Source organism: Merops nubicus, unplaced genomic scaffold (genome assembly GCF_000691845.1).
Source record: "Merops nubicus isolate BGI_N331 unplaced genomic scaffold, ASM69184v1 scaffold12989, whole genome shotgun sequence".
Lineage (NCBI taxonomy): Eukaryota > Metazoa > Chordata > Aves > Coraciiformes > Meropidae > Merops > Merops nubicus.
The window spans coordinates 1,574-15,446 of NW_008633106.1; the positions used below are offsets into that span (position 1 = coordinate 1,574).

Consider the following 13,873-nt stretch of genomic DNA (forward strand, 5'->3'; position numbering starts at 1 on the left):
AGCAAGAAGTTTCAGCAGCAGCTCTGGCTCCAGTACCAGAAAGGTGAGGAGGGAGGTGGGAAAGGGCAGGGGCACAAGTGCTGGACATCCTTTATGCTGTTTTCCATCCGTCAGCCCCTGTGCCCTGTGGGTACACCATCACCACGGTGGTTAGTGGGCATGGGCAGGAGGTAGTGGCTGAAGTGCTGGGCTCTAAACCCCAAGCCCTGCATCAGGGCTGACATGTGGATGATGTCCACAGCCAGGCAGGAAAGATCTTCCTCTTGGTTTACTCTCAAGGCCTGGCCAAACTTGGGTGAAAACCAATTAGGAGATCGCCACCAGGTTTCCTGCCTTTAGCATTAACATCAGGTGTCCTGCCTCTAAAGTTAACAGTATAAAGGGTGGCTCTTGTTGCAGAGAATGAGGGAGTGTATTGATGCAGTGGGTGTGCTAGGGAGGGTTTCCAGGTATTGGAAGAGTTCTCTGACTGTCCACTACAAGTAGAGTTCCCAGTGATGGTGGGACAAGATCACAACCAGGTGAGAAAGGTGATCATGTCTGTAATGATGCTGGGTTTTGGCAATTGCTGTATGATTAGAGTTGTGCTAATGGCCTGGTTTATTCCTTCCATGACCTGGTTTCTGACTCAGCTTGCTCCTTTCTTTGTTTTGTCATATACTGTGAGTGAATGCATTGAACTATTTATTCCTCTGGTTGTTAGCCACCTCCTATCCTTCCCCCATACTTCAGAGTGGGATGGAAGGGTCTGGCCTGGGTGCTCCCTTCTGATGGCAGTGCCCTTCCTGTGGGGGCACGCAGTCAGCTTGAGTGGTACGTGCCCATGGGCAGCACCCCTGAGGCAGGTGAGCCCATCCTGCCTGCTCTTCCTCTTCAGCTGCCATACTCTGTCTCTGTCCTTCCTTGGGGTGACCCACTTCAGCTCCTGCCTCACACCCTGGGGGTGCCTGGGGTTAGGTGACTGAGATGTGACATAACGGAGCTGTCTCAGAATGCCTTCGTTTTATTGCTTGTGACAATGACAGTCTTTAAGGAAGTGCATTAAATCAATAGCAGACTCATTGTGCTACACCATAAATAACGAGACACATCATTAAACAGGGCAATAAACTTCAGGACTTTGAAGTAATACAATTAGGTTATGTTTATAAAAACTCCCTTATGGCCTGAGCCTTCCCTTTGCCGATTCATCTCTCTCCTCCGGGGAGCTGGGGGTATTCTCTGGCTCTGATATTTTCCTGTTGAAAAACATCTGTGGTGTTTCGTGGGGCTGATGGTAACAGGGGTTGTCAGGGCACTTGTCTCCTGCCCCACGGGTGCTGCCAGGAGCAGCCTCGTTCCCTGCAAGCTCCTGCTCGCTGCCTCGGTTGCTTTCTGCTCGTTTTTTAGCTCTGTCTTCCCAGCGTGGCTCGTGTTGTAGGTGTATTTGTAACCCCCTGTACCCCTTCTTTTGGGTTTTAAACAGTGATAAATGAAGCTGGCCATAGCAATGCCCCTGTTTAACAGGAGGAAGTGTCGTGGAGGTGGGTTGTTCATGGTGTTAATGGTCATTTGGGCATGCTGCCTGCAGTCCTCGGGCAAAGATGTGGGTGTGGAGCAGACCCAGAGTGGCTCTGTGGTCCCAGCACCATCACCACAGACTCAGGGTTTCTCTGGAGGTACTGAGTGGGAACAAGAGGCAGATGCTGCAGTCAGAGCCCAGCGTGAGCATCGCTGCTGTTTCAGTGCTGGGGCCAGAGGGAGATGAGCGGTGGCAACGCTTGATCTGGTGGTGAAATATCTCCCATTTCTGAGCCCCCACCTTCCCCCTGTCCGGGGACAATGGTGGTTTCCAGGGCTCAACCACAAAGCCCCAGGGTGGCTCATGGCCTGAAGGTGAGCTGTGCAGCACCAAAATGCCCCTGGCACCCCAGGGATCCCTGCAGGGGTTTGGATGGAAGGCCTGGAATAAGTGTTTAGCTTCTGACCATGTGGTATTTAGACACTGGGTGCTGGCTCCAGCCTTGTTGTGTGTGTGGCTCCATCTGTGGCCTCGGTAGCTGGTGGGGTTGGTGAGGTTGCAGAGCTGCAGAGGGGACCAGTGTTGTTGTTGGCTCTTTGATGGTGAGAAAGTCCTCTTGGGAGGACATCAAGGATGTTCAGGGCTCTTGCTGGTGCCGGAGGAGATTGTCTGTGGGTAGATGTCATGGCAAAGCCAGGGCTCTTGCCTGGAGAACCCTCCGTTAACTAAAAGAAAGAGCTTGCTGTTTATGGCAGATAGATTTTATTCCCAGCTTCTCTAAATGATTTACCCTCATTTTGCCAGTGACATAAGGAGGATTGGAATAAATAGCCCCAGCTAGACAGTTCTGGATGCCTTCTCCACTCAGAAACAGCTCCGGCCCGCCGGGCTCCCTGCTGCTAGCCAGCCCGTTTCTGAGCTGCTCAGAGAGCACACATATGCATCGTCTCGAGCAAACACACCAGTGAGGCCGGGATAACTGTGATTTGTTAGTGAGCAAAGCAGGTTGGAAGAGGAGGGGGAGAGGAGAGTCTCCAGCTAATTGGAACGGCACCGAACAGGACAAAAACGCACATTGTGGCGTGGCTGCAGCCTTGCTCAGAACTATCTGAGTATTTCAATCAGCTTCATAAATCCATCGGCAGGCCTCGGGAGGAGGCCTCCACCAATAAAAGGCACAATCTGCCTGTCGAGCTCTAATTGAAAACACGGCCCTGAAGAGGAGCCTGTGCTGCTGGCAGCCGGACTCGTCGGAAAGCGCCGGGCCAGGCGCCAGCTCTGGAGCACCCAGAGCACCCAGCTCACGGCCAGAGCAGGAGCCTGGGCCCTGGGTCAGCATCTGTAGAGCTGTTCCTTCTGCCAAACCACCCAGCTCTCACCAGGGATGGCAGAAAGTGGTTGCCCAGGCTCACCGACCCGCTGGGACGGGTGGGCTTTGGGCACCGCCAGCGTTTGCAGGCTTCTCTGCAAGTGCCAAACGTTGTCCTTCCTCCTGCAAGTCAGAAGGTGTGTGTGGGGGGTAGGTGAGGGAGCTGCCCACCCTCCTTCCCAAGGATTTGCAGGACTGAATCCCACAGACAAGAGCAGCACAGGGACATGAGGCACTCGGCACCATGCTCCTCCCAGGGAGGTGTGAAAACATCCCCCAAGCTGCCCCTCTAGGAGTGACTGACTCTGGCCCCTGAGCAAACCAAAGCCCACCCCAATTTTATGTCCTGCAGAGTGATTAAAAGCCCATTTTGTGAGCTGCTTGCTCTGGCTCTTTGCAGCCAAGTGATGCTTTAATTCATCAGAGTGGCCTCTGAGCAGGGACCCTGAGACAGAGCTGGCCATTGATCTGTGCCATGGGAGACCACAGGGGTTTTCTCCTCTGTTGAAGCCAGCATTTAACACCAATGGCACCTCATTAACTTTGTACTCATTGTGTGAGCATCTTTGCTTGGCAGCTGGGACAAACATGACCCCCCTGGCCACCTCCTCTTGTGTATAAGAAAGTGCTGGGTCTGTCCAGGATACAATGAACTGGCTTTGTCGTGGCCCTTGTGGTTCTGTGCTTTGGATTTGTGGCTAAACCAGGGTTGGTGACATGCCAGTGTGCTGGCTGCTGCTCAGCACTGCTTGTGCAATGGCCAGGCTTCCTCTCTTTAGATCTCTGCCATGAGGATGGGCTGAGGGCACTGGGATTGGTCAGCCTGGAGAAGGGAAGACTCTGGGGGGACCGTACAACTGCCTCCAATACCTGAAGGGAACCTCCAGGAAGGCTGGAGAGGGACTTGGCACAAGAGTGTCCAGTGACAGGACAAGAGGAAATTATTTTAAACTGGAGGAGAGCAGGTTTAGGTTGACATTAAGAAGAAGCTCTTTAGTATGAGGGTGGTGAGACTCTGGACTAGATTGCCTGGAGAGGTTGTGGATGCCCCTCCCTGGAGCTGTTCAAGGCCAGGCTGGATGAGGCCTTGAGCAACCTGGTCTAGTTGAGAGATGCCCCTGCCCATGGCAGAGAGGTTGGAGGAGATGATCTCTGGGGTCCCTTCTAACCTAAGCCATTCTATGATTCTTTCACACTCTGTCCCTGCAGCAAGTAGGTTGGGGTGGGCAAGATGTTGGGAGGGGCCACAGTCAGGACAGCTGACCCAAACTTGGCTTTTCCACACCATATAATGCCACACTCAGCAATAGAACTGGATGTAGAGGCTGAGGACTAGCCCACCACAAAGAGACTCACAAAATGTACAAGAGGAAAGAGAGTGATCCCTCCATCCAGCAAACCCACTGCCAGGGACCACCTCAGTCTCTGCTGAAGGTTTATTGGAGACCTGGCTGCTCTGTGGCCCCTCAGTCTGGCTGGATGAGGATGAGGAGGAGGAGAGCTTGGTTAGGGAAAGGGAAGAGCAGCTCTGATAGTAGAATCTGACAGCCCCAGAGGGATTTCCTCAGGAGCTGTTCCAGCCTGCCTGTTCCCACTGCGACACAGACTGCAGAACAAATGTCTGTGAGTGCCCCGGCAGGCAGAGCAAATGGAGACGTTATCAGCAGGACTGTGGAGGGTCTCCTCCTGTCAGGGATTTGAGTGACAGCTCTTGTCCTTCACAGGGTGCAGACTGGCTGAGCCTCAGCGTGGGAGACTTCTGTTCTCCAGCTGGGAAAAGAAACAGCATCCTGGTGGGAAGCACACAGGCTTCTGGGGGCTCTGTCCCTTGCCACCAAGGACCTGGGAGAAGCCCAGGGAGGGATGCTGGTGGGCTCAGGATGTGCTGGGTATGGGTGGAGATTTGGGTGTTGCTACCTAACTGTTAGGTTGCTTTAGGTCTGCAGTGAGTTAAATGTTTCTTTTTCTTGTGTTTCCTGTGATGTCTGGATAGTTTCCTGGGCTGAGGTTACCTGGCCATGTTGGGTGCTCAGGAAGCTGAGCTTTGAAAGTGGCTGCTCCAGATGTGGCAGATGTTCCCTCTCAGTAACAAAGGAGGGGCTGTGCTCTGGCAGGTTCTATCACACTCCCCAGGGCTTTCTGCCCACTGCTCTACCTTGCTTCTCTTGGACCACGTGTCATTTGTTACATTTACCTTTAAGAGGTAACAGTTCTCCTGCATTTTTGAGAGCTCAGCAGTGTAGACAAAAGATCTTCATTAAACAGAAGCCATGTGAAGGATACAGCCTCGAGCTCTGCTAAACCAGCAGTCCAGGTTCTTCTGAGTAGGGTCTGCAGATTACTTCTGTCCTCTCAAGGTCTCATTCATCTCCCTTCAGGTCTGATACTGCTGTAACACAATTAATATTGAACTAGTCCACGGGAACCTTTAGTTTTCATTTCCTAGACACAATCAGGTGCAATAAGAAAGCTGTAAGGCAAGCTTTGCATCTATTAAAGGAGATAATGGCTTTCCCTTATACCTGCCTGGTCAGAAGTGGAGTGTATAGATTTTTCCCTGTCCTTGAGACCTGTTCCTACAAACAACCACTCTATTACTCCTGTAACAGTCTTACTTGCTTGTGGTTAAAGTTATTATATTTATTTGAAAACCTCAGATTTTGACATTTTGTTTGGAGCAGGAAAAAAACCATCTAGCTGGTTGCCGTGAAATTTAGTTCAGACTAAAATATATGCTGTGACTCAGTCTGCTAACTGACCTTCTGCACTGCTCACTGTAATCCAGAATTGCCAGGCAAGTAGAGTAATTAGTTGTGCAAAATGAAATAACTTTAAATCCTTGCATTGAGTAATGACCCAGAAAAAAATCACTGGAGCTATACAATAGAAAAGGCTCGAAGCATCTGGCTTTGTTTTCACTTTTATAGCTCTGCCCCCTTTGATTCAGACACAGGCTGTCCCCCTCACCCTGTGCCTGTCGGTGGCTGCCCAGAACAAATGTTGGTGGCTTAGTTGCTGCTGCCCTAAGAAACTACATCTTGGCATGAAGCAGCAGGGTGGGGCTGCCAGCACGGGCACGGCAGTTCTGCAAGGATTGCCTGCGTTTGATAAGCTCATATCTGCTCAAAGAGCTGCTTCACATCTTCTGAGACAAGCCTGACTGCTGAAAAACTTCACCCAAGCAAACCCAGCTGGGCAGCAGGGCCAGGGGAGAACCTGCACATGCTGCTGGGACACTGATGCCTGTGAACGAGTGGCAAACTGCTTCTTTCCCTTGGCTCCACCTAAATACGCTGCTCCTAATACAATATTTTTGGGAGCATTTATCAAAATCACCCAGAATAAGAGGGGAATCCTCGCAGCAGCCCTTCTCCAGCCCCAGCAAATATGTCACCTCTAGAGCAGGGCAGAGCTGAGCCAGAAAGGCCCTTGATGAGCCAAGGGTGAGGATGCTGAAGCCTTCAGCCAGGCTCCCACGTCCTGCTACCGAGCGCTCGGCGCCAGTGAATTTGGAGCAGGCTTTTGAACTGTTGGGTATTGGCCACGCTGAGAAGTAAGATACAGCCCTTGGGGGAGTATCGGTGTGAAGAAAGTATTAAACTCTAGTGTTTGTTTATGAGCTGGGTAGGGAACTGCCAGATAAAGTTACAGGAGACCTGCCAAGGAGATCAGATGAATCCCAGGCTGTAAAATGGGTCTCGTAGCCATTGTGTTCCCAGCTCTAATCCCTGCTGGCCACAAAAACCAGCCTGCCACCAAAGGGAGGAGACGAAGTGGTTTAAATAAGAAAATGAGCCACTTGCAATACGCTTTTAATTGGATCAATTTTTCCTTTACTACACAATCTTTAAAAACCAAACACACAAGTAAAAGCAGACAAGCTCTTTCTCCAGGTAGAGAGCAGAAGCCAAACTATGGCCTCCCAGACCTTAATTACTTCACTTCACCTCGTTTGGTGGACGATCACAACCTTGTGCAGGGCTACCCCGGCAAGAAATACAGCTCTGCAAAACCATGGCAGGGGACAGCAGGTTTTCTTTTTCCCCCTGAAACCCAAGCCTAGAGGAAGAGCTGCAGGCGACACCCCCGAGGCGCCGATCGCAGTGTCCTGGCCCACCAGTGCCTCGCAGGGTAGTGTTATTTCACTTGAATCTCTTAGAAACAGATGACAGATGCTTTGTTTGAACTGTGTAACGAGGAACAGGCTGGGGTAACCAACTGCTCAGTTTACTGGACCAGTTTTATGTCCCTTCAAGCACTCCAGGAAATGTTATTGCTAGTAGTGTGATGTTTATTGCGAAAAAAAATCCATTGGAACAGAAAACGACAGAGGTACATATTATCATAGATAATATTGCTTCAATTATTCAGGTCCACAGTAGCTTCCTGCTTGGAGCAGCTCTTAGAAAGAGGAGAAATGTTTAACAGACATCAGTAGGAAAGAAACAGCCATTCCCATAATACTGGAAAAAAATGCCTTGAGTTACAATGTAATTAACTGCAGAAGGCCCCAGTAATAGTTGTCATCTCCCCAAAACATACATGCAAGATGAGATCAGCTCCCCAAACTGCTGTTACCTACCGTAGGCAACGCAGAGAATGTCAATAATTACGTGCAGGTTGGTAGCCCTGGCAGACGTGGAGCAGCTCGGGAGGGAAGGGGGGTCAGTCCCCTTGGGCTCCCTCAGCACCATGCTCCTGCCTCAACTCCTGCTCCCTTCCCCACAAGCTCTTCCTGGGGAATTACAGCGAGAGGAGCAGGGGATGGAGGGACACCTCCAGCCTGTGGCTGTGTGGTGCTGTGCTGGCCTCTGCAGCACTTTGGCTGAGTGAACAGGGAGAGAAAACACAAAAATCCCCCCTAATCTACTGCCAGTGCTTCTGCCAGCCCTGTATCTGCCAAACAACTGGCAGGAGCAGCAGCAGCTCAGAAGCCTCTTTTTACTTTGCTGTTTCACTAGGGGAAACTACATGGGAGCTTAAAAAAAAAATCACCTGTTGCATCCATGTTGTAGCACAAGCAGCAAACAATGTGCTGGAGCACGGCAGCCACCATAAAATCAGCTTTTATATTGTCTGTCGTGCCCACAAATTTGCAACCACGTTGTTGATGGCGACAAATAAATGCGCTGCGGTGTAACTATTATCCGTGGCAGATTAACATGCTACCACTGTGCCCTGTTTAAATGCATCTTTCCTTCGATGAGCTACTCTGGGCGAGCAGCACCACGCTGAGGAACAGGTTTCTCAGCCAGGAGAGCAGCACCGAGGGGGCCCTGGTTCACACAGGGGCAGGTTTTTTTGTGCTTCATTTGGCCCAAAGCCGCGACGAACGTGAACTCTGGTGCCGTGAGGAAAAATATCTTGAGGAATGTGGAGTTTGGCTGTGCAAGGGAAAAAAAAGGCAACGCACCAATAGATGTGCTTCCAAGTGTTAGAAAAAATACAAGTGGAACAGTCTCCTCCCCACACCCCCCCCATGCCCATCTCAGCAGTGAGCAGCCTGCACACAGGGAGTGCAGATGAGTGGAAAGCCGCTGCTGAACTCAACGGGCTGGAATGCAGAAAAGGAACATGCAGGTGAACATACAATAGGTTGTATTTAACCTCACTTACTACAATCTCCCAAACTTCCTCCCCTTCACCCCTCCCCAGGATGCTTTAGATAGCAGATACCTTCTAAACAGTTTCCAGGACACATTTAATAGCACAACAACAATAAATATCAACTGTAGTTTCCCCTCTTTTTTTTTTTTTTCCCCTCCATCCTCCTCCCTTTCTACCCCTTCTACCCAGCAGAACTCTTAGTAGTAATAAAACCCCTGTTGCCATCAAAGGGCAGTTTTCTGGCTCAGCTCAGTCTCCCAGGATTGCACACTACTCACTTCACATTGAACAGACACGCTTCACAAATGGCACAAGGGGGGCAATCTCCTGAATGCCAGAAAAACAGAGAGGAAAAACCCTCCCTTGTCAGTTTGGAAGGAAAGCTCCATCTCGGCACAGTTTTAAGAGGGTTATTTCGGTTTATGCAGTGCCACTATCAGAAATTGCTTTCTCTAGTAGTTGCCCAGACAACTGCTACCCAGTTCTGTGCGAGTACCACAGCGAGAAGAGGGTTGCCTCTCCAGTCCTGGAAGGGAAGGTGATTTAGTGCAGTCTGTCAGGGTTTATGGCACAAAGAAAGATTCAATGGTTGAAGCTGGAAGTGGAGGAGATGTGGTGGAAGGAGGTGAGAAGGTTTATGGGGCGACCAGTCATTGAGCAAGGAACCAGTGCTCCAGGAGGATGCATCCTTTCCCTTCCACTCGTTGTTTTTTATTGTACATTTGTTATATAAAAAAGAAGAAAAAGCAGACCACCACCACCACCACATAAGCTATTTTGTTTCTAAACACAAAACACGACGGCCTCCACGCCAACCCCCCTGAGGCTATGGCACAATCTCCCTGAACACTCCACACTGGTTCCTGTCAGATTGCAACCAGGCTGGAGGAATCTCTGCTGCCAGAAGAGGCTTTACCGAGAGAAGTGCTTTAAGGGGTGGAATATCTTCTCAGGTGGTAACTGTAGATCTTGATGCAGTGATCCCAACAGTCCAGCACCAGCAGCTGCCCTTTGGGGGTAATGGCAATGCCGACGGGGCAGGTGAGGCCCTCCCGGATTAAGATGTTGTAGCCCCCTCCTTTTGGGAAGTGCAGGATTTCCTTCCGGCTGCTGTCGGCAACGATGAGATCCCCCCTGGCGTCGACACACATCCCAGCAATGCACCTGAAATCCTCGTTCTCAGAGAAGAAGTGGCTGATCTGCCGTCCCAGCTGCCCATCCGGGCCGACGGAGCCGATTGAAAAGCCTCCTTCTAGGTGGTGCTCGTACTGCCTGTTCTCCAGGTTGAGCCCCAGCCCCTGAGTGAAGTAGATGGTGCCCTCGGCGTCGCAGGTGACGAACTTGGGGCGCACTGCGCTGCACAGGCAACTGTACTTGACGACGCCCACGCCACGGTCCACCGTGAAGCACCAGAGCTTCCCTCCTTCCACGTCAGTCACCACGAACTGCCCCGAGGGCAGAGCGGCGATGCCCCAGGGCTTGCTGAGCTGGCTCCTGTGGCAGGCCACGCAGTGGCCGTCCATGGTGTAGACCTTGACGGAGTTGTCGTAGCTGTCGGTCACGCCGATCAGGCCGTGGCAGTTCATGGTGACGGAAAGGGGAGTCAAATTGGGCAGGTCTGCCCCCAGGAAGCTCAGCACGAAGCTGTCGATGCCGCTGGGGCTCCGGCGGATCTCCTTCAGGAAGCCCTTGCGGGTAAAAACCTGGATTCGGAAGTTGCCCCGGTCTGCCACCAGCACCTCGCCTTGCAGCGTGACGTGGAGGCTGACGGGGAGGTTAAACATCCCTGGCAGGCTGCCCTTGGAGCCCATCTTCCTGATGAAGTGACACTGCTGGATGCTCGTGGCTGCTTCGGGCATCCTCGGCTTGGCCGGTGAGGAATTGGGGGTGCAGCTGGCCTCCTCCTGCACCAGCTCAGGCTCCCGGAACGATGCCGACGAGGACGCCGCGGTTTCCATCAGCGACTCCTCCATGTTCACTGTCCGGGGTTTCTTCACCACCTGCCCGATCTGCAGGGGTCCCACGTGGCTCACCTTAAGGAGCTCGACCTCCTGAAGAGTCAGCTCTCTTGGGAGACTGTTTGTCAGTTCTGGTTCCTCCTCGTCTGCGGCCTCCTCCAAGAGAGCTATATCCCCCTGCTTTATTTTGGCAAGGAAATAGTCACAGCGGGACATTATCTGCACCTCTGCTAAGTTCAGCAGATAAGCTTGCTCCTCCATCACCTGATTATTTACCTTCTCCACTTCAGACAGAGAGGTGGTGAAGAACTTGCGTGACCTAGCCAGCTCTTCCTGGATCTTGCGCTCTTCTTTGCTGTAATCTTGCAGAACTGCTTTGTATCTAGATTGCAGGTCCCTCGATACCCCCTCGAGAGATGCTTTTCTTTTCTGCAGATCACCCATGAGCTCCCGAAGTCTGGCAAGCCTTGTCCCAAATTCCCTCCTACGCTCTTCAGCAGCCTCTTTGATGGCGATGACTCGATGCCCTTGGGGCACGTGTGACGTCTCCTTGCAGGGCTCACACAAAACCAAGCTACAGCTCTTGCAGAAGTGTCTCGGCAGCCTCCTCCCACAGACCTTGCACATGAGAAGACCCACCACTTCCCCCAGCCCAGCTGTGTCGATGATCTTCAGCACCGTGAGATTGTCAGTCAGCTGAGCCAAGCTGGTGATCCGTGTGATTTTGCTGCAGAAGGGGCAGCGGATCCCGTTAATGCTGTTTGCCAGCAGCTTCTCCAAGCACTGTTTGCAGATGGTGTGCCCGCAGTGGAGGAGCTTGGGTCTCAGGTGCTCCTCGGTGAAGGACTCCATGCAAATGGGGCACTCCAGGACCTCTCGGAGGGCGTCGGAGTTGAGATGAGGAGCAGCAGCCATGGCTTTCCCAGGTAGCTTCGGCCGGTGCCCCGTCCGCCACTCGCATCTATTCCAGGGTGCTCCGATTCTGTCCAGAAAGAAAAAAGGGGATGTGATTTATCTCATCGCCAGCCCTTACACACACGTGCAATTTATTTCTGATTTATCACCCAAACCTGCAAAAAAAAAAAAAAGCCCAGTTAGCTTTTCCACGTTTGGAGAGGATGGATTAGTCACAGCTAATCTCAGAGCGAGCAAACTCCCAAACTAACTCGCAGCTCCCAGTGCCATGAATTATTCACTTGCAAAATTTACAGGGAGAACTGAAAGAAGTGTAATGGCAGCAATAAGGAAGCCCAATAGCTATTGATGACTGAATCATCTCCTCATGGTGCCCATCTCCCGCTGCCAAGCCTCTGAGTTTACATAATTTACTGAAACCCAGGGAGATTAAACCAAGCATTCAAAATGCTGTGCATCAAAAGAGGAAGCAGATGGTGCAATGCTCTAGGCCATTAATAGATCACCTCTGGAGACCTGCATTCAGATGTGACATCAGAGACGAGCGAAAGGAATGTGGTGGTTTTACTCAGCTTTTCTAGATAGCCAAAATAAATTTTCAAGGTTTCTTGTGTTTGCCAGAGAGTGAAACTAGGAGGAATGAACAGCTTCCACTCCTTCTGGGAATGACTGTAAATGCTGAAGATGCACAGCCAAGATTTTACACCAGAGTATTCCATTAACCTCTGCCATGCTGCACCACGCTTCAGCCTGCAAACTGAACATGGCCAAAGGAAAGCCAGCACTGCTCTAGCAGGTATTAGCAATAAGGGAGTTAACAAGGAACTCCAACCAGTCCTGACTCTATACTAGAAGCACTCACTATTAATTCCTGAATTTAGCTTAATTGCATACAATTCCTCCTCCTCTTACTCTGGCAGCGTTGACCTCATTCCTGATTCCTGGTTTGCTTTTTATAGCACTGTGGCTGCTGCTCAGCTTCGATCCACGTTTCTCCACCCTCCCATCCCTCCCAGCAGGGAGCAGATCCCAGCAGCTCTCATGCTAAAGCAGCCATCCATTCAAAAGGAACAGAAACGAGGTTCCATCGTGAAGTTATTATTCAGTAGACTGGGTTTCAATACCTTTTGCTATTTCAGTGCTTAGCCCTTAAAGGAAATGAGGAAGAAAACACATCTTCGAGGGGGAGAGGAAGGGAAGGAAGTCGTTAGTCTTTAAAATGATGAGCTGGTCACAGAGGGATGTGAAGAGTCAGCTTCTTCTGAACGATGGCTTCATGCACACAGCACTCTCATGTCCCTGCTGGCTTCCCCTGCTTGATGAACCTCAGGAGCACTTCAGAGCTTCACTGCATTTCAGTTCACTGTTTGCTCAAGTGGAAGCAGACAAGTGCAACGAAGGAAAGTTCTTTATGTTCCGAGGAGAAACAAAAAAAAAAATCATTTCAATCTAACAGCTGCAGCACCCAGCCCTATAAAACCAGCACTTCAGGAAGGATTTGGTGATGTAGCAGGATCTCCACCAAGCTGGGCTGTGGCCCTTGGCTGGATGGTGGCACGTGAGGTGTCACCCCTGGGCATGGGGACAGTGCAGTGCTTGCTGCTGCTGGCACCCAACCCGCTGCCCATTTGTCCTTAGCATGTGTCTGAGCTGGGGAAGCAGAAGCCTGAGTGCTGCCACATAGATCAGAAACCCTCCTCTGAGGGATGAAAAAATTTGTATTTTAAAAACAAAACATAGGATACCAGATCCATTATCCTGTTTTCCTTAGGAATATGTCCAAAGACTCGCTTAGGGAAGGACAAGGGAGCAGCACAGACACCAGATACACCACGGAGTTACATCAAAAGCCACCTTTAAAACAAGCTTTCTCATTAAAGAACAGCAGCAGGGGAGACTGTTCAGTTTTGTGAGGTTCTGTCTCTAGAAGGAAGATTTTGCTACACTCTTTGCACCCAAAAACCCCTTTTATCACCATGCCAGCACGTGCCTTGGGAGCATGGAATTCTTTTTACTGCTGCACTTTTCTCTTTGTCGGGCTCGGGGGTGCTTCCATGGAAGTTTCCTCAGCAGCTTTGTCCTGGCGTGTCGGTCCCTCCCCAGGTAGCTCCTCTGAGGCCGAGCAAGGTACCAGAGAAAGCCTCAGAAACCTAGAGCTCTAAAATTTTGCAGAAGAAGTGAGTTTCGTTTCCTTATAGTCCAGAAATTTTCCTGTCGTGGCTTTTCTCGTCCCTCTCTGATATTTAGTTCGGGTGTGCAGTGAGACAACCGGTTTCACTTTCAACACCTATCTGTGCCAGGAACAGGTTAAAATGAGCAGGGAAAGCTGCTGGGTCTGCGGCAACTTCACCCTACGGTGACTGTCCTACAGCACTTAAGACGGAGATGACAATATCACCGAAAGTGCCACGGTTCAGGGCCAAATTCCAGCCCGGGGCTGGGGGTTTCTGCCCGGAGCAGACGCCGGCGGTGCCTCGGGGCCGGGGGGGGACAGGACGCGGGTTCCGGGAAGGGCAGGGCGGC

General features: G+C 51.2%; 1 protein-coding gene across 1 annotated transcript; it reads right to left on the minus strand.

Moving 5' to 3' along the window:
* Positions 1-9,406: 9,406 nt before the first annotated feature.
* TRIM32 (tripartite motif containing 32) lies at positions 9,407-11,350 on the minus strand. Its single transcript, XM_008948145.1, has one exon. It carries the CDS (start codon positions 11,348-11,350, stop codon positions 9,407-9,409), a length of 1,944 nt encoding a protein of 647 aa, XP_008946393.1.
* Positions 11,351-13,873: the final 2,523 nt, after the last annotated feature.

Coding starts and splice junctions, on each gene's coding strand:
- TRIM32 (XM_008948145.1), bottom strand. CDS start 11,350: ATGGCTGCTGCTCCTCATCTCAACTCCGACGCCCTCCGAGAGGTCCTG.